This window comes from Gouania willdenowi, chromosome 17 (assembly GCF_900634775.1).
Source record: "Gouania willdenowi chromosome 17, fGouWil2.1, whole genome shotgun sequence".
NCBI lineage: Eukaryota > Metazoa > Chordata > Actinopteri > Blenniiformes > Gobiesocidae > Gouania > Gouania willdenowi.
In genome coordinates this window covers 14,762,410-14,787,124 of record NC_041060.1, presented here as the reverse complement: position 1 = coordinate 14,787,124, position 24,715 = coordinate 14,762,410, and the positions used below count along the sequence as shown (strand labels likewise).

The 24,715-nt window shown below is 37.8% G+C and overlaps 2 protein-coding genes across 3 annotated transcripts; both read right to left on the bottom strand.

Annotated features, from left to right (window-relative positions):
* Nucleotides 1–3,196: 3,196 nt before the first annotated feature.
* On the bottom strand, nt 3,197–16,656 carry LOC114479448 (putative ferric-chelate reductase 1). The gene is made up of 7 exons (XM_028473123.1): nt 16,534–16,656; nt 15,640–15,743; nt 15,102–15,308; nt 6,199–6,300; nt 5,953–6,094; nt 4,621–4,752; nt 3,197–3,606 (listed from the first exon to the last, which is right to left on the bottom strand). Exons 2-7 carry the CDS (start codon nt 15,736–15,738, stop codon nt 3,548–3,550), a joined length of 741 nt encoding a protein of 246 aa, XP_028328924.1. The 5' UTR covers nt 15,739–15,743; nt 16,534–16,656; the 3' UTR covers nt 3,197–3,547.
* Nucleotides 8,150–13,218, bottom strand: LOC114479447 (uncharacterized). Of its 2 annotated transcripts, none has more exons than XM_028473121.1 (2): nt 12,929–13,218; nt 8,150–10,701 (listed from the first exon to the last, which is right to left on the bottom strand). In XM_028473121.1, exon 2 carries the CDS (start codon nt 10,492–10,494, stop codon nt 8,641–8,643), a length of 1,854 nt encoding a protein of 617 aa, XP_028328922.1. In that variant the 5' UTR covers nt 10,495–10,701; nt 12,929–13,218; the 3' UTR covers nt 8,150–8,640. The 2 variants fall into 2 exon arrangements, with proteins under 2 accessions (XP_028328922.1, XP_028328923.1); XM_028473122.1 differs by lacking the exon at nt 12,929–13,218 and adding an exon at nt 11,252–12,849 and having other exon boundaries at nt 8,150–9,225.
* Nucleotides 16,657–24,715: the final 8,059 nt, after the last annotated feature.

Genomic DNA, 24,715 nt, shown 5'->3' with positions numbered 1-24,715 from the left:
CAATTAAAGGCGAAAGCCCGATTTAAAAAACATTAATGCCGAAATAAAAAACTAATCTGAGAATCTTTATCAATTTGAGAATTTCTGCTGGCATTTTATGAGTGTATTATGCATTTTTAGAGTTTTTTCATTGTTTTTGTAGTTTGTTTTGTCAATTTAGGTGGTTGTCATCCTTTTGAGTGGTGTAGACTGGGATTGAACATTTTGAGAGGTATAGACGGGAATGGAACCCACAGCATCCCGATCGGACGACTCTTTAGTGTTCATTGTAGGGATGTAACGATTAATCATAAGGCAGTTAAAAATCGATTAATAGGTATCATGGTTCACATCGATATTCTGAAAATTGAATCGCAGTACTTTTTTTAAACAGCAGAGAGCGCTATATATTTATCCCTCTCTTGTTTAACAGTGTAGGCTGCGGGCGGAATCTGCTACTACTTTCTTTCTGGCCGCCTTCTACTCTTAAACATGCTCTTAAATGATTCCTTACTACTTTAGCACCGAAAGAATATCTGTAATATTACGTGAATATCTGTAAGAGCCACGTTTTTTCTATTGGCTCTGTCTGCTAGCGTAGCAGCTCTTCTTCACTGCTAGAATAACTACATGCCAACCGACCACTGGGTTACCAGCGCCCTCTGCTGGTCCAAACAAATATCTGACGTAAATACAATGCAATGACTGTTTTATTTGGGTTTTTTTTAAAGTCCAATTGTTAGGGCACAAAAAAACATTTTTAAGTTGCACTTTTAAAAAGAAAAAAAAACTATTATGCAGTTTTGCATTGTTTACTATAGAACCAGAATTTAAATAAAAAGGCTTCTTCTTCATTTGTATTATTCCTTTATTTCATTCAAGATTTATTTTTAGTTAAATTGCATTGTTTTCAATAGTTTGTCAAAGAATTCTTTTGACAATGAAAAATAAAAGGAAAATAGTACAGTATTTTCAAGTTTATTCTCCCCCAAAAAATAAAGACATATTTTTCAGTCATTATTTGTCTATAGTCCCAATTTGTAAAATAACTCATGAGAGAATCGTATCGTGAACCCAGTATCGTGAATTGAATCGTATCGGGAGTTGAGTGAATCGTTACATCCCGAGTTCATTGTGTTCTTTAAATCACATGCTTATTTATTTACACAAACTGATCGACCACAGTGCATGCAGTGTACTCGCAGGTTTCAGCAGGAACACGCAATCCCATTTTAAATCACGTTGTAGACAGACACACTCTTTCACACTGTCACACCTACCGGCGCATGCGCACTAATAGCGTAGTGATAGCGCATGCGCACTAATAGCGTAGTAATATATATATATTTTTTTATTTTTTTTATTTTTTTTTTGCGTCGTAAATATTTACACGTATAGGTGCATGTTTGTTATCCGCCATCCCTCATGTATACAGCTGCATGACAACACATCTTCAATGGCGGATTCATGTGATTTTTCCCAAATTTATCAAGGATTAAATATCCCAGATAAAACTACTTGGTACTCACTACAAGTTTTGTAACAAGGAGACAAATGAAGGCGTACAAAAACCTCTCCTCATACAACTTTTTTGTGTCGGGATGGGTGAGGAATATTGTTGTAAAAAATACAATGCAAAGGAAGAAACAAATGTAAACACACACACGCCTGGTAGTACGAGGTTCCTGTTATATTATAAGCACATAAGTCAGGGTAGTAATGGATAACAAAAATCTTACCCTTTACATACTGGTGGGTTTGATGTCCGATCTGTGCAGATTTGTGAGCCACTGTCATTGACGTCTGCGAGTTAATTCTTCGATTTCTGGCCCTTCACGCTGTTATATATATTATATATATATAATAGTAGGTAAACTAAAAAAAAATGAAACATTGTTGCGAGCAGAATTGTTATAACACCCGACAACTGCGCACTTAACTCCCATTTTGCCCCTTTTCTCAACGGTTTACCGCCGTGTTGTAAATAAAAGTTATCATAAAAGATGGCGGAAACTAGTGAATCAGAGAGGATCATGGGAAAATCGTGACGTCGGCGCAAACGATCTATACGTACAATGTTTTGCTACCTTAAATTTTCCTACTATGTTAAACCCTAATTTTAACCCTAACCCTAAAAATTTAAGGAAAGATTCTCAGCTTTTTTTTTCTTTCACCATGACTGACGCGCATGCGCAGTTCGTCAGGTGCGCATGCCCATTGTCTAGTAATACAAAGTAACACTTCAATAAAATGTCAAATCAAAAGTTGGTGATGTGTTGGTGTATATGTTTTTTTTTGTTGTTGTTGTTGTTTTTCTGAAATCACTTGCTTTGTGCTAAAATGAGACAAAGTATTAGGAGTAGATATCTGTCTCATGTTTAATGATTTATTATGGATGTGTTGAAATATCAATACATGGGCCAATAAATACATATATACACTTATTTTAACATGTGTGGATCAACTCATATTAACTACTTCTTTTTTTCCCGCACAGGGCCTGAAGAAATGACCTTCAATTTTATTTGGTGTTCTTTTATTTTTGCAAATGATGAGTGCCTGGACTGTATCTTTTTATGACGTTTAAGCTGCAGTTTTTGGCTGAAATTGTACAATTTTTATTTTTATTTTTATTTTTTTTGCTTCAAAGTTTTCTGTTGTGTACAAGTTTCTTTTGAATATTGAAATTTTCCTCATTCCTCTGCTTGATGGAATGTTTACAAAACGTAAATGAAATATGCAATTTTTTTCATTTATTTATAATTTATTTATTCATTAAAAAATACAACAATTGGGCATTAAAACCTTAAATCTGACTTGCTGTTACCTGTAGAAACTCTATAAAATTATTTGTACAATGAGATCAACTGTGAACCACTTCTTTATCGATAATTGTTCAGTATGATCACCATTTAATCCAATAAAGAAACTGAACAGAATATGTATCTCTATTTAATCTACTTTAATTTTGAGTTTGACACGCGTGTCTTAGGATATCCTTCATAATAACTTACATTAGTCTTTTTTAAACGCAAAACAAAGATAAATCAAATTTTCTGGCATTCTGATTAGTCTATACTGTATATGTAAGGTGGATGACATCTTAAATTCACTAAAGCAGTGTTAGAACTGCTTTAAACATAATCTATATAAATCTCCTTCTGATCAAATAGAACCTGACATGAACCACATCAGATATTGAAGATAAACTAATTGATTACAAATCACTTTTATTATTCTTTATGGCTTATACAGTACAACATTTACAGAACAATAAACAAGGCCAATGCTTCTCCTGGATGCTGGCCAATATTAATGCAACCACTGCAGTGATCAAATTCATATATTTTACAAATATGTTATCATTTGCACAACGTGAAAACACCTATAAACAAAGAAAACTGTACACCATTGCTCTTTTGAGCTCAAAGTGCAAAAAAAAAGTCTGGTTAATGCTGTAAATAACGGTTTGCAACAACATGTAATAAATCGGCCAATACGTTGAGTATTTTTTTTCACGTCACACTTATTACAGACATCATTGTGTCACAGCACTGTCAGGATCCTGTTAGTTCGTCTTCAGGAGAGACACCGAGAGGACACTGGGCAGCAGCAGCAGCAGCACATCTGGACAGAGAACACATTTATCAGAACATCTGTTTCAGCACATCTTTAATAGATCTATAACATCCAGTGGGTTTTTTTTTTTTTAACTGGTTTTAATGGTCAGAGGAAAGAATACTCTGGTAACCAAAAGTAAGTGTGAAGGGACTTTTCGGAATTTGCACATAATTTCTCCAGGAGTGTGCATTGCCATGAATCTGACATGATACGATTCACGATTTGCATGTCACGATGCGATATATCCTGATACTAACCAATATATTGCAGTAAGAATAATGACAAAATTCACCTTTACAAGTAAAAAATGGTATGAAATACAATTTATTTCATTTATTTTTTAAACTTGCGAGAACAAGTAAATGGTAACTAACTGTAATTCAAGTACAAATATCAAAAACAAGTGGGATCTAGCATACTGTCAAATTACAAATTACATTTTTCAAAAAAAATTAACTTTCCCTTCGACAACAGATTCTGATTCTGTGAATTTATTAAATTATTTTAAAAAAAAATAACCACATACAACTTTAAAAGTGCCCAGTATAATTAAATTAAATTAAATTAAATTAAATTAAATTAAATTAAATTAAATTAAATTAAATAAGACCGGATAAATGTGCTATGCATATGTTAGCGCAATTACATGTTTTTTTCTTTAAAATAACATGATTTTAAAAAATAACAATAATTTTGATATATTTTTTTGAATGGACATGATAGTCGCACAGTCAAATATTGGGATATATCACCGAATCGATTTTTTCTTACACCTTAATTCCTACTCTAAAAAAAAAAAAAAAACCCAAAACACATCTTAAACCAACTGGAGATTCTAAATTGCCAATTTGAGTGAATGATTGAATCAGAACTAGTGTACTTAAACCAACACAATAACTATAAGTTGACATCACACTACTCTGAGAATATAAAGGTTTAAAACAAGAATATGATCTTTTTTTTATCATGGTGTGACAGAGAGAATATAAAAGTTACTGGGTGTCAGTTCTGCTGGTTTACCATGAAGATGAGCAGCACTGGTGGAGGCTGATGAGGTGGTGTTTGAGGTTGGTGTCGGAGCAACGTTGCTGCTGGGGTCTGAGACGTTCAGAAGGTCAGTCCTGAGGGTCTCGTTAAAGGACCCGATGGCAGCTGCAGAGTGAGAGTGCAGATGTTTTAGGACATGGGGTGTTAAATTATTGGTGAGAAAACAAGAATATGCCCTACTTTGTATTTCCACCTTAAAATCAAAATGTGATCATTTGAGTTAAATTACATAATTTTTGGAAAAAATTGAGAGTTCTTTCAACAATTTCCTTTTAAAAATGATTGCCATCATGTGATATAAACATTGGAAAACTGTGAACACTAATAAATATTGTAATGTTTCATTGAATTGGTGTATTTTAAGGGCCTGTGATATCTAGAACTGAATTGTGATTCACACATTAATTCTTCATGTTCGTTCTGTCCTGGGGGCCACATTGGAGGCCCTAAAGCAGGGATGGCAAACTGTAATCAAAGCGGGGGCCACAAAAATATGATTGTCTGAAAAAAGGGCCATATGATCAACATTCATGCCAGTATTAAGAATAACAACCAATCTGAGTGTTAATACTGGAAAGAACAAATAGTTTTGTTGTTGTTTGATGTCTTTTTGAGTTTTTTTGTTGAGTTTTTAGTCATTTTGTATATTTATCTGTCATTTTGGGAATGTCTGCTTTCTTTTATGTTTTTTTTTAATTACTTATTTTTTATTTTATTTCTTGTGTGTTATGTTTGCATTTCGTTTATTGTCAAGCTGTGCCTTTTTGGAATGTTTTCAGTGTTTTTGTCATTTTGGGTATTTTTTTCTGTCAATTCGTGAAATTGTGTTAGCATTGTGTGGTTTTTTTGGCGTCATTTTGTATGTGTTGTTGTTTTATGAATTTAGGTGGTTGTTGTGTGACTGATGTCTTTCTTGTTTATTTTTGGAATCTTTTTTGTTGTTGCTTCCTTATTTTTGTTGACATTCTGTACATTTTGCTGTTGTTTTGTGTGTTTTTGGAGTTATTCTGTGTATTATGTCAGGCTTTATATTACTTCCAAATTCTTGAAATGCAATTTTTGGTGGATTTGTCCTGGGGGGCCACACAGATTTAGACCGAGTGCCGCAGGTGGCCCCCGGGCCACCAGTTGCTCATGTCCAGAATTGGCCCCCGAGCCTTGAGTTTGTCTTGTGTGTTTTAGGATCTTTGAGGTCACGTTTAAACTGTTCCAGTCTGTGATTATTACTAAATGATGTGTGTTTAATTAGAGAAAAGAACTGTAAATGACTCAGTACAATGTTTAGCTCTGTGGTTCTGCTCTTACTTCCGTTCACGGGCCCTTGGCCCAGGATGACGATGAACATGGTGTCATTGCTGCTCCTGGTGTCAGTGGCGTTGGCACCGGGGATGATGAACTCACACTGGATCATATCACCGTTTACAGAGCCTCGTATTTCTGTCACTCTCTGAGGAAGGAAACAAGGAGTTAGATTTCCAGCCATTTTCCATTTGGTTCTTCATCATGAATGAATTTGGAAGAAAGAAAAAGATGTTTGTTGGGGAGCCTCACCGTCTCTGAGGGAGAAATCATGCTGTTGCTGTTGTTTCTTGTCATTGTTCGGAAAAAGAACGACCCGTTGTTCTGAGCACAGATGAAAAGCAAGGTGGTTCCCTGAAAGACAAGGATGGACAGTTAGTTTAAAATTAATAAAAAACTGTCTATTGACAAAGTTGACATGGGGATTTGGAGCATTTTATACAAAACTCTAAAATATGTATTTAAAAAAACTTCCTTTGGAAGACTATTATTGTTCTTTTTCCATGGGTTAACCAAAGGTACCCCATAGTACGGTGGCTGAGAAATGCAAAACATATTTACATCTTTGAGCAAAACACTTTAACAAACGCCACAACAAATTTTAAAAACAAATTTACACAGCTAGCTTAAAAAAATTACTGATAGCAAAAGACATTGTACGTGTAAAAGTGTTTCCATATTTGTTCATTTGTTTTGACCTGTTTTGCTATTTGTAATTAATTTTTTTAGATAATTATGTATATTTGCTTTCAAAATTGTAAAAATTTGTTGTGGCATTTGTAAATATGTTTTGCACTTCTCAGCCACCAAACCGTAGGCCCAACTGGACCCAGTCTGGCACATTAACCGCATATTTGAAAACCTTGCAGAAAATTTTTCCATTTGTTTTTTTGTTTGTTTTTTTTTTGCCAATTCGGCAAAATGATGCATAGATAAAATAACCAAGAAGTGAATCCCAACTTTAGTGGTTCAACTTTTCTTTTTCAAATTTCATGTATCCCAGTTTGATACGTCTGGTTTCCTGTTAAACGTGAACCCTGCCTTGTCCCGGTGATGAGTCAGCGGATAGAGCTGCAGCACTGCCCAACAAATAACACTCAATGGATGGTTTGATTGTCCTGAATTAAAACATAATTTGCTGCTGAAAAGAAATAAAACCCAGACGCATCATAATGTTTTTTTGGTGTTGGCTGTTTAAGATAATGGGACCAATTTGCACAGAAGTGTTCCAGTGCAACAAGTCATCATGAGAATGACGTCAGCTGTTGGGTGTCATTTAAGAAGTCTGGTTTTTAACGACACCTGCGATAGCATTCCTGTGATTAATCATCTGTGAATACTGTGCATTCCTACCTGTGCCCACGCCTGTCTAATCGAACAGTAACACACCTCTCATTAACCAATAAATGACCTATTAGGTGCATAAATGCCACTCCACTGGGGCTTATTCAAAAGATGTTTGCAGTTCCTAAAAGCCAGCTTGACTATGTCAACTCCTCACAGTCCCTAAGTAAAGCATTGGTGAAAATGTATGATGATTAAAGGTGGAATGATATATAGTGCGTCAAAGTATCGCAATATTAAGACATCACAATGCGTATTATTTCGGTCTTTTTTTCTATTCCAAAAATATTGTATCATCGTTATTGCAAGTGCTTTATTATAACTTCTCTCACAGTGGGGGCCACAAAACTGGTATTTTCTGATCCGAGGGGCAACACTGTCAACATTCAAGTCAGCATTTAGAATGATGACTGTTAGGTCTAAATACGTTAAGACCGTTGCTAAAATGTGAATGTTGGGTCTAAATACGTTAAGACCGTTGCAATCACAACTCAGGGAGAAAAACACTATCTGACTTAAAAGGCGACCAGAGGCAGAGAGGTGCGAGCTGCAGCTCGGAGAAAAACCCAACAAAAAGAGACACAAAAGTCCGATATAAGTTGGATTGCTCTGATGGTGATGCCTCAGAACCAGGTATTTATTATAGAAAACATAGACCACACCCAGAGGGCTGTGCAACAGCGCTCTGGGTGCAGGCTTAATACCATATATGGTAACACGAAAACTTTGGGGGAGAAAAAGGCTCATATGTCCCTGCAGTGGGTCACATACCCCCACACTGGCCCAAACTAGTTTAAACCAGCTATGGTGGACAATGGATATGTTTTGCAAACACACACACACACACACACACACACACACACACACACACACACACAGTTAATCATGGATAATTTCATATTCTAACTATCGTTTAATCATTTAACTATAACTAATAAAGTAATAAAAACCACACAGACTATAACATATCTTACATATCCGCCCTGTTGTGGGTTTGGAAAACATCAAGCAGACGGGCGTCTTCACAGGTTTACCCGGTGCCATCATAGGACCAAAACAACAGGGATGACCACCGTGAGGTGGGGCGAAAACCCGACAGCTAGTACGGGAAAAATTCCCCACCGTCCCCCCCTGCTGGGGCGAACATCGATTCTGATCCACGGTGATCTGGAGACAGTTCAGGGTGTATGTACAACTGATGACCCAAAACCATGGTGTTGAAAATAGGGCTTTAGGTCTCAGTGTGTGTTTGGAGTTGGTAAGGGAGGGTCAGAGGTTACCAGCACATAACCCTCCAGTAGCAGTGAACCTTTACCGCTCACTGTGATGATGGGAAGGTGTGGCAGGGTCTTAGTCCATCAATGGGGCAGATGGGGAGAGACCCATAACATGGAGTTGGTACTCTGGGGAGGCCTGAACCTGCATAGCACCGATGATCATGTTGTCTATGCCTTTCTTCACACAGGGGACGATGCAGCAGCAGGCAAGACCAACGACCAGCAGCACAGCCAGAAGAGGGAGACCCAGACGTAGCAGGAATTGGAACCAGGAGCCTTGGAACAGCCAGTCCCACCCGGATGAATGGACATTGGACTCGTCAGCTGACATGGCACCTTCCAGGTTGCGGAGTGTTTGCAGGGCGTCTTCGATGGACTCCGAGGAGTTATTAGGTATGTATGTACAGCAGGTAGCACCCACCATAGCACACACACCACCTGTGGAAGCTAAAATCGTATCTAAAGCCATACGGTTCTGAATAGCCATTTGCGCGGTGGCCGCTGTTCTAGCATTCATTTTGTTATTAACAGCTAAAGATGCATTAAGAAGCATGTGAAAGCGGTATTGGAGGGTCTCTACCATAAGGGAATTCTTACCCACGCCTATATTAGGGAAAAGAGCATGAACGACTTTTTGACTAGTTGACCAATATCTATGTTCGGGAGGGACATCTGAGCCCCATATTGCATCATGAGGTGTGAAGGTTATAATCTCACGACGAGAACGACTAGGCATTGTCATATGAACTATGAAAGACCCATCTGTGACTGCTACTGGTACACAAACGGCTGACATATTAATTGGAGGGGAAGGATAAACTTTATCACCGCACTTCAACCAAACACCGTCTCTAGCAAACATTGGGACAACCGTACGAACGTTCTGAACGGTAGCACAATGGTTTATGTCTACTGATGGTAGACCTTTGGTGTTAGTTGGTGGACCATTAAATCGTACGCATAAAGGATAGCAGTGAGTATAATTACCACAAGGGACATCATTCGTGTTTAGGTGTTTAGCAGCCTGACCTAGGGGTTCGAGGGTCTTTAGCACTGGTAGAACAGGAGGGCACGGGGTCGCGGACTTATTTTGTAAACATTCTAGTACTTTCTTTGAGTCAGGGACTGGAAGGGACGCAGACAACAAAGTTGGGGATTTTACAGCATGCGGCAGATGTGAGCAAACATAGCAACTATCATTAGTTACTGTTCGTGCAGATAGTTCTACCATACGGTACCAAGAATTAGCGCGCAGACGATGATGGACGTGATTATTCTGTTCAGACAGTAATGCGAGTAACGAGTCAGGTTCTTCTGTTGGCATAGGTTTTGCATTTATAACTCGTATATTCTGTCTAACCTCAGGTGATAACACTATGTCCATGCGTGGTTTAACTACAATGGGAGTGGCCGGAGGTGTAATACAAATATCCACCCAAAAGATGGGATCTGTCCCTTGTACGTCAGGGCCGAATCCCATAAGCAAACAAGAAGGAGGTACCGCGGTGGTGTTAACGGTTAGGAGTAGGATTTTTTGTTTCTGAACAATTGTTTTTCGCAATGACAGATATGCCGCTGTAACGGTACGTGTAGATGGTGTGAGGGGCCATGTAATAGGGGTGTAGCTTGTATGGAGGAGTACCTCAGACCAACCATGAGTAGACCATGATTGGTCTGCTCCCCGGACTTGCATGTACCATTCATAATTTACATAGTCCTTACCATGTTTCCATGGTGTGTAGCCTTTATTAGCCAGAGCCTCTAGTGGAATTGTAACGTCACTTAAAATGTCCGGTATTTGTGGTATGCACATAACGAGGTTAAAGCCCCCGGGGCATCTACCTATGTAATCATACCAAGGTGAGCTTAGAGCCCCTGCTAGCACTTCCTGGGATCCCACGAGGAGGAGGAGGAACAACAGATCCATCTCTGTGTTACTAGGGTGTATCACCTGCTGTGGTGGGTTTCTGTACCTTTTTCCCGTGTGATTGGTGTATCCACGTCTGTCTTTCAGCTATCTTAAATGCAGTTGGTGTGGTTAGCAGAACTGTGTAAGGGCCGTCCCACCGTGGAGTACACCAGTGTTTTCTCTTAATCACCTTGATGAGGACCCAATCACCAGGACGAAGGGGATCTGAAACAGGTAAAGAGAGACTAGGCAGTGTATTAGCTTCAACAATTTCAGCATCTGTGAATAATTTAACCATCCATTTTGTTATTGGATCCAACTCTCCCTCCTGATCCTGCACCCACTTAGAACTGGTGAGGGGTAGGTGAAAAGGTCGTCCTGTGACAACCTCAAAGGGGGTCAAACCCTGTGTGTTTGGTGTTATGCGCATGTACATTTCTACCAGGTTAACACACTCTGGCCAGGGCCTGTTTGTTTGTTCTACAGCTTTTTTTAATCTGTTTTTAATGGTACCATTGTTGCGTTCTACCAATCCAGCACTAGCCGGGTGGTAGGAGCAGTGATGTTTTAATTCAATGCCCATGGCCTCTGTCAGCAGGAGTATTACTCTGTTAACAAAATGGGGTCCATTGTCGCTCCAAATCTGTCGTGGGATGCCATGTTGAGGTATTATTCGTGTCAAAAGGGCCTTTGCCACTGTCATTGCATCATTTGTTTTAGCGGGCACTATGGTGACCCATTTTGAGAATGAGTCCACCAGAACCAAACAATACGTATACCTCTGAATAGTGTGCAGTGTTATGAAATCCATCATAATGACCTCAAAAGGATATGTACCAGCTGGCGTCTTACCCCGAGGGGGCCTAACATTACCCTGAGGGTTATGACGACAACAGATGATACACTGACGACAAAAGTTTTTAAAATGGGTTTGGAGTCCTAGTGGTATATGAAATGACTGTTTGACTATATCTACCATCCCTCCTGTTGAGACATGGGCCAACCCATGGCTCATTCTAGCAACGACGTCAAACATACATCTAGGCAAACACGGCTTGTCATTTAACATAAATACTCCAGAGTCATTTTTAACAGCACCTTCAGTCACCCATTTTGTTTTATGTGAATCCAAACCATCCCTGCGCTGTACTATGAAGAGGAATGGAGAAAAATGCATTACTTAAATCAATTACAGTGAACCATTTTTGATGAGGTTGTAATTCATTTAACAATGTGTGTGGGCCTGGTACATTTGGAGCTCGTGATTTAACAGCCTGATTTACTGCTCTTAAATCATGTACCATCCTCCAGCCCCCCTGTGGCTTTTTTTACAGGGAAGATGGGGGTGCTGCATTCAGCTGAGTCATGTTCCTGTAACACGCCTGCAGTCAGTAAATCATTAATTACAGGCTTTATTCCTCATCAGGCGTTCTAGTACGATATGGCTTTTTTCCCTGTCTTTTAAACCCTGAGCGTTCGCTCATTAGAGCTGCAGCCATGGCCTCAGCCAATACATTAACATTAGCTGATTCAGTTTTTGTTTTCTTTCTTTCAGTGACTTCATAAGCATGTTCGGCCCATTCCATTAGCTCTGGAACAGTGAGGGTACGGTGTGTGACACAGTTTGCTTTTATGAAATCTGACACGTTTGGCAACAAACCACTAATTAACCACATTTTTAGCTGTATTTGGTATGGATTATCCACCAGCGGAGAATGAGGAAGCCCGCTATTAGTCCTAAAAACCGTTTCTAAACGGGCACGATATTCCATTGGCGTCTCGTCTGATTTCTGACGACACGCACTTATTTCTTCGTGGCTTGGGGGTTTTGTGTAAGTCGCCCTAGTCACAGGTCCCTTTGTTTCTTGTCCTGCAACTGCTCCCCCCTCTTGTAAACCCCCTGCGGCCCCATTCTGTTGCTGATTTGTCTCCTCAACTCTACGCGGTACACACACGGTCTCATCAAAAGGCTGTATTTTAGCTGCTGCTAACTTCCCTGCAAACCCACAATTTTTGTACCAATCTTCTAAATAGCAACAACTACCGGGATACTTTCTCTGCATGAATTTCACATCATTATTTTCCATCAATGCTTTACGCTGCGCGTTACCCATGTTCTCAGCACGGGATTTACAGACACCGTTACAACAAAGAAACACCACAAAGAAACAACACACAAAGAAACAACACACAACAACTCCCGTCTGCCCTCTGTCCCTTTACCACGCCGTGTGAGTTTTACGTCACCCACCACGGTCTCCACTCCCCGTTGTACGTCACGGGTACTATGGTGAAAAGAAACAAAGAAACAACACACAAAGAAACAACACACAACAACTCCCGTCTGCTCTCTGTCCCTTTACCACGCCGTGTGAGTTTTACGTCACCCACCACGGTCTCCACTCCCCGTTGTACGTCACGGGTACTATGGTGAAAAGAAACAGCTTCTCACCTCGTCAGTGTTCTCCCTGGTTCGTGGGACCCGTCACTCCCCGTCCGGGTCGGTGCTGGAACAAGCTGTGACCACCCCTGCAAAGGAGGGGGTGCCGGCAGTTTTACTAATGGTCCGGTTGCGCCCGCACCGATCCAGACGAAAAGATGTAAGGTCCCGGGTTGCGGCACCAGTGTATGTTAGGTCTAAATACGTTAAGACCGTTGCTAAAATGTGAATGTTGGGTCTAAATACGTTAAGACCGTTGCAATCACAACTCAGGGAGAAAAACACTATCTGACTTAAAAGGCGACCAGAGGCAGAGAGGTGCGAGCTGCAGCTCGGAGAAAAACCCAACAAAAAGAGACACAAAAGTCCGATATAAGTTGGATTGCTCTGATGGTGATGCCTCAGAACCAGGTATTTATTATAGAAAACATAGACCACACCCAGAGGGCTGTGCAACAGCGCTCTGGGTGCAGGCTTAATACCATATATGGTAACACGAAAACTTTGGGGGAGAAAAAGGCTCATATGTCCCTGCAGTGGGTCACATACCCCCACACTGGCCCAAACTAGTTTAAACCAGCTATGGTGGACAATGGATATGTTTTGCAAACACACACACACACACACACACACACACACACACACACACACACACAGTTAATCATGGATAATTTCATATTCTAACTATCGTTTAATCATTTAACTATAACTAATAAAGTAATAAAAACCACACAGACTATAACATATCTTACAATGACCATTCTGAGCAACTTTTGTGTATTTTTCTGTGATTTTGTGTATTTTAAAATTATTTTGTATATATTTTTTTGTCATTATGTGTATTTTAGAATTATTTTGTATATATATATATATATATATATTTTTTTTTTTTTGTTATTTTGTGTAGCTACTTGGTACATTTTTGTTGACTTTGTTTTAATTTTTCTGTAATTTTGTGTATTTTTCTGAGGTTTTGTGTTTGTTTTAGAATCTCTTTGTATGTATTTCTGTTATTTTATATTATTTTGTGAATTCTTGTTGACTTTTTTATTTTTCATTTTCCTGTCGGTTTGTGTGTGTGTGTTTTGCTTTGGGTTTCATACATTCATTTGTTTCAGGGGCCTCACGAAACAAGCCACGCCCCTTAAATAAATAGAATACTTAGATGTTTTCAGTGTGGTTTGTTGTGTAATCTGGTTTTCACCCATTGTGTAAATATTGAACTGTATTGACTGTAAGGTTGGTTGTGTTTGTACATCTATTAACTCTGTAGGGAACTGGATGGATTTCTTATGGTTAAGATAAGATTATACTTTATTCATACTAGAGGAAAATATTCAATTAAAGGTATGAAACATATTGTTATAATGTCAGAAGAAATGTGTTATATTAAATAGGGAAAAATCAAGCATTTATTTACTTTTAAAGCTAAACTCTAGTATTCTTTTTTCTCAAGTACTCCGTTGACTTAAAATAGCTTTTAACTTTTTATTAATGTAAAAAAAAACCAGATGGAGTCACCATTATAGTACATCCAAGTTTTTTCAAAATTATATCCGCAACAAAGTATAATCAGAGGTAAAAGCAATAGATTACAAGTACTGAAATTACTGTAATTGAGTTGCTTTTATGGGTGATTGTACTTTTTTTTTTTTTTTTTTAAGTATATTTCTCAATCAGTAATTTTACTTGTACTTAAGAACATTTTAAAAGACGTAAAGTAATTAGTTTCATTTCTACACCCAACCATTACTGAGTAAATTATGATTTTTTTTGTTTTGTTTTAAAACGATTAACAGACATTGTGAAACTAGAAAAAATGAAATGACCAGAAATCAGTGAAATGCATCACATCATAGCCGACCAACCTGTTTGCATGTAATGTACGGTGCCAAAACAGCATTGAATGTTTCAGAGTTCATAATTGTAGCTACACTTATTTTTCTTTTTTTTTTCTTTATTGAATTCATTGATGCTATTTTTTTTTTATTTTTTTTTTTTTATGTAAATTTTGACATTTTCTTTTATTTTACAAATAAATGTAAGTTCTAATTGTGCAAGATTTATTACCAAAAATAAACATAGGAGGTGGGGGGTATCCGCAACAAAAGTATAACATATATTTTCCTCAAAGTTTTCAGTTTGAGGAGATATTGAAGCCTTTTATTAATGCTGTGTGTTGTACCTGTGATGCGTTGGCGGTCAGCCCCAGGGCAATGTAGCCGCTGGAGTTCCCACTGAGCTCCACTGACAGGTCGGTACCATTTGGGGCCATGGTGGTGCTGGCATTGAGCGACGCAAACAGACACTGGGTGCTTGCTGCTGGGTCACAGCCATCAGGAGTCTGCACACACAGTTTAGTGTCTCCACAGCCTGCTCGAGTGATGTTCACCTGTGACAAACACAAAGAAAGGAGAAGTTTACAATGGGGATGACAGAATATTTATGATCACCTATAGAAAGTGGGTGAATGCATGCTGTTAGGTCTCAGTGATTCTGTTCAAACACTAATTCAACCGCCATGTTTACACAGACAATACCACAACATCGCCGTGTTTGGTTAGTCTGAGCAGTGTAGCTTTGTTAAGTCTAAGAGGATCAGTGACGTGTAAACACACATTTGGAATGGAATCAGAAGGTCAAACATAGGCGATGTCATTGTAAACGACAAAAAAAAAAAAAAAAAAAAAAGCTATTAATGAGACAATGACTGAAAGACAAACCTCTGTGTTGTTGGCAAATGACAGGTGAGACGTTCCTTGAACATGGTGTACCATAGAAACCATTACCATGGCCATCAGCAGAATCAGTGCCGTCGTCATTTTTTCTGAAAAGACACAAACAATTGGTCAAAAAGAGTCGACACTATAGTAAATATAATCACATGATGTCCATGTATGAACAAATTGTCTCAGTAATCCCTCCTTTGTTGAATCCATTCCACAGACTACTCATATAAACACTGTATACACCTTTTTATTACACTGACTGATTTTATGAATACTTTAATGTTAACCGTTTATAGAACTATTTAAACTCACTTAACATGAAAATAGCAATCACACCTTGCGCATATTACAAAGCTTGAAACATGTGTTTCAATTGTGTCAGATGGGGAAATGTGTGCTAATATTCCTTTTATTAATATTCATATTTTTTGAAAAAAAAAAAACATCAAAAAAATATAATGAATCTTTGTAATTAGTTCAAAAAACCTTAGTGAGTTTTACAAAATACATGTTAAATTTATTTTAAATATAATTATTATTAATACTATTAGTTGCGAACTCATGATTAAATTGTTATTTTTAGTTTCTTTTTTGTTTAAAAACCAGTGTTGAAACCCAAAATTATGTGTTTAATATATATATATATATATATATATATATATATAAAGTACCCCTGATACAGTCCTAATACATTGATCAATATTAAACAGGCAACATTTTGGGTTTCAACTCTGGTTTTCATGTTTTTACTAATTACAAAGATTCATTATGTGTTTAGTTTTTTTTACATATAGTTTTAAACTAGAAAATTAATAAAAGGAATATTAGCACACCGTTTTAATCAAATCAAAAGTATGTTTGTTTGACATAATCCAAAAAATAACTCACTTATTATTGTGAAAGTCCAACGAGTGGCAGGCCAGTCAGTGTTCTCTGTTCAGCAGTTTGAGGTTCTCTCACTGAGATGGAGCCTCGGGATGGTTTTAATCTGCAGGTGATGCAGGTCAGAGAGAGCATCCTGAAAGGGGCGGAGCCTGATCAGAATTCACCTGTCTGAATACCTGTCTCAGTGTGTGAAGTCTGATGTCATCGAAACTCAATCTTTTCCCTGAACGTGCTTCGTCACCAGTCGTGGGGGAACCGGTTTTTAAAACAATGCAGGCATCACATGTGCCAGTTTACACAATCACTGTGTATAGAGAATTTGTTGGTCTTATAACTATAATTGTTACTTTTCAGTGACCTTTCAATACTTAATTATGACTTGTTCAACGTTATCGCCACAACCCTAGGACGTTTTATTTTTTTAAATTGTGTTTATTTATTTACTATAATGAACGTGCAACCAGTTTAGAGTGTTTTCAATAATCTTCTGCTTTGTTTCTTTATAAAACTGTGTGTCACCACTTTTAATTCAGCTGCCAGGTTGGATTTCAACACCTTGATATGGCACGTAACTTTTTTGTTTGTACTCAGTGCTTAAATTACAAATACAAAGCAATGTTTATTAAGTTTTTATGAGAAACGCAGGACGGGGATATACAGAAGATGTTCAGTAAAGCATAAGGAAGTTAAATATACCGACTGGCACAATTTAAAATGAATCTTATAGGTAGTTTTTAGTGTTTTAGCTGAAATCAGATATTTGTCAGCTTTTTAAGCTGCTGAAATAAGTAATATCACTTTAAAATTCAGTCACAGTTAAACCTAAGAACCAAATCTGTCTTTTCTACACTTTTGGTTGTGAGACCAAACACTGACAGTCACCTGACATACCTCACAAATTATTTTCATTCTTTTGCTTTATCAAAAAGTTTTTTGTTTCCAGGAAGTCTCTGCATCTTTTTTCTTTGTAGCACATCCTCCTTCTGGTAATTTACTGTCCAAGCTCATATTACCAAAATGTTCCAGGAATGAACTATTTGCTCACATATATACAGTGTATATATATATATATATATATACTGATCCACTGCGATGCCTAATATCTTCAATTTGTTCTACTGCCAAGCAAGAGTCAACTTAGTTTGATTTCTCAGCCTTTGTTTACTCCCACTTAACATAGATTAAGTTTTTGCGATATTTAAAAGCATATTATTATTCAGGCTTCTCATAACCTCACCCAGCACTTTTACCAGTACATTGGAAACAGGAACCAGCATAAAACATAGTTGTGTCATCAGCATACACGACAAGTGACGGGTTGTTCAATACATATTTTCACTAACCATATGACGTGATTCGATATTCCTAACAAAAGAGATGTTGTTTAGAAAAACCTAAGTAAATACATTTGAAAATACAACTTTGAGCTTCCTGCGCACCTGCCTTTTTTTTTTCCCCCCACATTTGTTTTTAACCTTCATCATTACGTAGTCCACCAACGCTGCTGAAAACAAGCATTAAAAGTTTCTTACAAAGACTAAAACCAGTTGGTCACCAAGTTGGACTGATGGAGAGACTGATAAAGAACAAACAGATTCTACTGACTGTGATGGATCTTCAAACATTCTACTGGCCACCACACCAAAACAGACACTTGGAAAGAGAAAGCAAACATAGCTACACTGAGTAGTGGGTTGTTCCAAGTGTTTAAAAGTTGTTTTAAACTAAGTATCTCATGAAGAGCTTTACATTGTTGGACACATTTACTTACATTCCAATGGTGACAGAGCTGTCATAGGGCTTGGGGAAAATTGAACCAAATTGAATGAAAAACAACCAACCCCGTGCACTTAGTCACAAGTGTTGCACATGACGCGTTTTTTTTAACAGTCCTCAAACAAAAGACCCAGTGTCCTGTGCTTTTTTTTGTGCAGTTAACGTCATTCGTCACTTAACTGTGGGAAAAAAAATGAACCTTCCTCATTTTTAGATGACAGCTAAGACTTCAAATCTGCTTCCATAAGCGCCCTATTCTCTCCTGCTTCCTGTTAGCTTTCATAACATGCTGTGCATTACTTGACGTTTACACAGCCCTGTTCATTGCATTAGAATGTTGCAAGACAGTGTTACCAGATTAATCTGTGACTTTGTCAGAGTAGATCCATGGGTTTCACAGCTGAAAATGACCACTGATGAAAAATACCTCTTGTGACATCCCTAGTAAATCAGACAGATACAGTGGGGCAAAAAAGTATTTAGTCAGTCACCAATTGTGCAAGTTCTCCCACTTAAAAAAAATGAGAGAGGGCTGTAATTCTCATCATAGGTATACCTCAACTATGAGAGACAAAATGAGAAAAAAAAATCCAGAAAATCACATAGTAGGATTTTTAATGAATTTATTTAAAAATTATCGTGGAAAATAAGTATTTGGTCAATAACAAAAGTTAATCTCAATACTTTGTAATGTACCCTTTTCTGGCAATGACAGAGGTCAAACGTTTTCTGGAAGTCTTCACAAGGTTTTCATACACTGTTGCTGGTATTTTGGCCCATTCCTCCATGCAGATCTCCTCTAGAGCAGTTAGGTTTTGGGGCTGTCACTGGGCAACACGGACAACTTCCTCCAAAGATTTTCTATGGGGTTGAAATCTGGAGGCTGACAAGGCCCCTCCAGGACCTTGAAATGCTTCTTACGAAGCCACTCCTTCGTTGCCTGGGCGGTGTGTTTGGGATCATTGTCGGGCTGAAAGACCCAGTCACGTTTCATCTGCAATTCCCTTGCTGATGGAAGGTGGTTTTCACTCAAAATCTCAAGATACATGGCCCCATTCATTCTTTCCTTTACACGGATCAGTCGTCCTGGTCCCTTTGCAGAGAAACAGCCCCAAAGCATGATGTTACCACCCCCATGCTTTACAGTAGATATGGTGTTCTTTCTCCTCCAAACACGAAGAGTTGAATTTTAAACAAAAAGTTCTATTTTTGTTTCATCTGACCATATGACATTCGCGCAATCCACTTTTGGACATGTACTGGCTTAAGCAGGGGGACACGTCTAGCACTGCAGGATTTGAGTCCCTGGCAGCGTAGTGTGTTACTGATGGTAGCCTTTGTTACTTTGATCCCAGCTCTCTGCAGGTCATTCACGGAGGACTCGTGTGGTTCTGAGATTTTTGCTCACCGTTCTTGTGATCATTTTGACCCCACGGGGTGAGATCTTGCGTGGAGCCCCAAATTGAGGGAGATTATCAGTGGTCTTGTATGTCTTCTATTTTCTAATAATTGCTCCCACTGTTAATTTCTTCACACCAAGCTGCTTACCTATTGCAGATTCAGTCTTCCCAGCCTGGTGCAAGTCTACAATTTTGTTTCTGGTGTCCTTTGACAGCTCTTTGGTCTTGGCCATAGTGGAGTTTGGAGTCTGACTGTTTGAGGTTGTGGACAGGTGTCTTTTATTCTGATAACGAGTTCAAACAGATGCCATTAATACAGGTAACGAGTGGAGGACAGAGGAGCCTCTTAAAAAAGATGTTACAGGTCTGTGAGAGACAGAAATCTTGCTTGTTTGTAGGTGACCAAATACTTATTTCACCGAGGATTTACCAAAAAATTCATTCAAAATCCTATAATGTGATTTTCTGGGGTTTTTTTTTTTTTTCATTTTGCCTCTCATAGTTGAGGTATACCTATGATGAAAATTACAGGCCTCTCATCTTTTTAAGTGGGAGAACTTGCACAATTGGGTGGCTGACTAAATACTTTTTACCCCACTGTATGCACACAGATGGCTCATTGTTGAGGTATGCAACATGTTGACTGTCAGGTTAAGCTGGTTACCACCGTACTTTCCTGGACTTTATGGGGGAATGAAACATGGAGTGTTTTTAAACACTCTAGAATTTGTTTTCCTGGAAATTCCGCTTCATTTGGGTCGGTGTCAACAAAAACAAATTCTAGATCAGGGCTCACCAACCTTTCTCAAACCAAGAGCTGAAAGTTCGATATACTACTTCACGGTTTCACTTTAATTTGAGAAAAAGATAATTAAGGATGTATGTATGGAGCTCCGATTGTAAAGTTGCACATACTACATTTGGCATCAAACCAAGTTTGAAAAACGTATGTAAATTTTTTTATGTTACTTTTGAGCAGATTTACAGCAATATTTGTAGGAAAAATTCTCATAATAAAGAATGTCAATGTTAAACCTAAATGTTAAACATCAAATCTAGATCTAAATGTTAAATGTAAATTTCAATGAGATTTCATTTTGGTACTTCCGGTGAATTGGCTAAATATTTAGTTTCACCCTTGACATTTAGATTTAACATTTAACACTTATATCAAACATTCAAGATTGACATTTAGCATTCAGATTTAACATTTAGATTTAACATTGACATATTTTTACAATAAAAAAAAATCACAAATTTCACAAATATTGCTGTGAAGTTGGTCAAAGTAACGTAAAAAAAATTCACAAACGTTTTTTTAAATGTGGTTTGTTGCTAAACGTTGAAAAACATTGCTGTTTATTTTAGCATGTGCAACTTTCCAATCGGCATCTCATAACTATGCATGTTAATTTTTGCAAAACAAACAAACAAAACCAATGTTGCTTTTTAGGTCCATATCATAAGCACTGGTAAATAATGACAAATGAAAAACATTTTTTTTTTTTTTTATTTTAATATATGTACAAATATATCACAATATAAAAACAAAGAAAGAATGAAAAGTCCTGTCAGGGGCTTCCGCTCGGGGGCTTCCGCTGGGTACTACTGCACCTGTGACCCGGGATGACGCTTCGGAAGCAATATGTCACCCATGACTCTGTTCCTCTAGAATCTTCTCGCTGACACACAAGAATTCTGAGTGACAGAGAAACTGGCGGTCATCCGGGATTCATAGAACCATAGTTACATACGCAACTTTCGTTCTGTTTCATCCTTCCTGACCGCCAGAGGGCGGTGCTGAAAGCACTGAGTGCCCAATATCTACGATGTCACCAAGAATCCTGAGTACACACCTCACTGAGACGACTGAAGAGTATGGTGTCAATTTAGTGCCAAAACCCAAGCGCATAAAAACTGTAATCGCGCACAGTTAGATCACTTTCTGCGAACGCCTTTCTGCACACTCGCCATCTCAGTCTGTGCTCTCGCTGGGATCTCTCCGCGCGCGGTGATGTTGAGTTTTGGCACCATCCATTGCATGGACGGCACCTCCTTTCTGATTGGTCACTTGAAAAACAGTCAGAGCCAATCAGGGGCAGAGTAGGGCAGGTCATTACAGTATAAAGTCCATGGCAGTTTCCTGGGACACCTGGGACAAAAAATAAACAAATTTCTCCCAGATTTCATTTGATTATGTGCTGGGACCAATGTATGGAGCTTTTTTTTTTTTTTTTTTTTACTGTGTTAGCTAAAGTGACTTCTTGTCTACAGCTAATTTTCCATAATCTGAGTTGATTGCAGAAACCTAAATATTTTTTTTTAAAGTAATATTAAAACCCTATTCATGTATTCTATTGATAGTCTGTCATTCATTTTATTTCTACTAAAGTGACTATACTTGCAACCAGTGTTGTGCTAGTTACTGAAAAAAAGTAGCTCGTTACCGTTACTAGTTACATTCACAAAGTAACTCAGTTAATATTTTAATTACTTACACCAAAAAGTAATGCGTTACTGGAAAAAGTAACTTTTGAGTTACTTAGAATTAAAGAATGTATTATTTTTTGGGGACATTTGTGTCCATACAGCCTCATATCAGTGCTGTAATAATATAATAATCCACTGTTGATCAACTGTGCCCCTGTATTAACATTGTTTTGGATAAAATCCTCTGATAAATGAAATGTTATTGTATCTATCCCTACAGTTTCTAATCATTTACATTCACTGTACTAAACTCTGCTCAGTATTAATCTTTACAAAGACCAATCTGACTGAAACACTAAGTATTCTTTCAATACCAGTTTATTTACCTGAGACCAGAAACTGAAAATGTTACAAGCAATTGTGAAATAAATAAATAAAACAAAACAACGTGAATATTATTCAAAATCAAAGATCAAAAATTAAAGTGGCTTCAGCATCATAAAACGGTAGTGTCTAGCCTTAGAATGTTCCCTTACAGCATAAGTACAAAAACTAACAACAATGTTTAACATAAACACAAAAAACCTTCTAAAATAAATAAATGAACGCAATCTGAATAACATTTGGAATAAATTTTGACCAACTCCGCTTTACAAAAACTGCATTTTTCTCATCTACACAATGCTAAACAAATCAGTTTAACGAGATTCTGTTTTATCGTGTTTTGGCACGCTGTCCCGCGAAAATATGTAGCGTCACTGTAAACAGTAAAGTAACGGACAAACGCACCATATTGTAACGGTAACGGCGTTATTTCTTTAAAAAAATGTACGAATATGATATGATATGAAGTACGCATTGATAAGTGGGTTCAGGCGTACAGTCAGACCAAAACCAAGGTTGATCATATTGCAGGGTATAAAAAACGGTAGTACTCCACGTGATGGTACGTTTAGCACGTTCCGCACGGTAAAAACCGTTTGTTCTCCAGCGCCACCTGTAGCTGATTAGAGCGTCCATTTTACGGCAGATTAGACAACTTCTTCTCCTAAAGCTTCCTCTGCTTCTAAAATGATGTCACCAATCAACTTAAATTCTCTGTTTGCTGCCTCGACTTTCTTTTCAAGAATTTTAAACCTTTCCCCCAGCTTCTTAAACTCAGCCTGTGTTTCTAGCAGTTCTGCGTAGAGGTCTCTGTTTTCGTCCAGGAAAAAAATGTTTTCTTCCTTCTCTTTCAGCTCCTCTACGTGTGTCTCCTCCATGTTGTACTTCTCCTCTAGCGGCTCATCTATGTGGTGGTGTACACTATTTTCTTTGGCCTGTGTCGTTGCCAGTAATTCAGCCTCATCTCTTTCGTGCTGTTTCAACTGTTCTCGTTGACCTTGGTGGACGTCAGAAAAGTCGACGTGTTGATCCAAGCGCCTCCTTTTCCGATGGTTTCCAGCGTTCACCTTGTTTTCAAGGTCAATGATCCTCCTATTCTGTCTGTCAAACTGGCTCTGTATTGTTTGGATTCGCCTTTTCAGTAATTTGTTTTCTAAAAACAGTCCAACCCTGTAGGGACAGAATCGGCACAAACGCCTTGCCATTTGCTTAGTATTTAGAGCGGTCACAAGAGAATGTGTACTGGCTTTGAAACGTAGCGTGTTTCGCTGAACGAGTATCCGACTCACAAAACGATTCTGGCAAACTCCTGTCGAACACGGCTTTTATGTCGTTCGCCTCTTGCGTCATGACGTCAGAACGAGCGTAAGTCACGTGACACACGGCGAAACGGACGCTGACTTTTTCCTCCCTGTGATTTCGTATTTTATTTATTTACTTATTCTTTAAAAAAAAAAGAAAAAAAAAAAAGGTCGCCCGCCCTAAATAAATAAATAAATAAATAAATAATGATTCAAAACTTAACATGTTCGTTTACACATACTAAGGGTTTGTGTTTAACACCAATGTAACAGCACAACCATGATGGATAACACAATCATACTCATTACGATATTCGACCATAAATACCCTTTAATTATCCTCAAAACAAAAATCTAACCAGATTTAGCTTTCAAAACACTGTCAAATATCATGTAGGATGCAGCCAACCATTGTTGTTAGAGCCACTATCTTTACCAGGAAGCAAATACTTTATCTATTCCTGATTATTGTTTTCCAGAGTTTTATTGGGCTTTATTTACCAGTGATTAGTTCCTACTTGGAAACCAGTTGTATTTTTATTATTATTATTATTGAAAAGGTTCAGATAGCCCATCTATATGTTCATGACAGGAACTATGCACAATAATAAAATATTTATAAACTTGTAAATTTGCAGTATGTTTTAGTATCACCCTAAAAAAAAAGGGAGATAAGTGACAATGAAAATGTCCCTTTAATTTAAAAACACACAATTAGCACTTTATAAAGTACAACAGTATTTAACTCTAAGTACATCTGTATTTATCTTCGTAAGTTTGAAGCCTGGCAAGTAAATCACTGAAGTATTGTGATAAATGTGTTCTAGTATCACAGATAGGATTTTGTTTAAGATGATGGAGTAAAAAAAAAAAAAAAAAAAAAAAAAAAGGGTA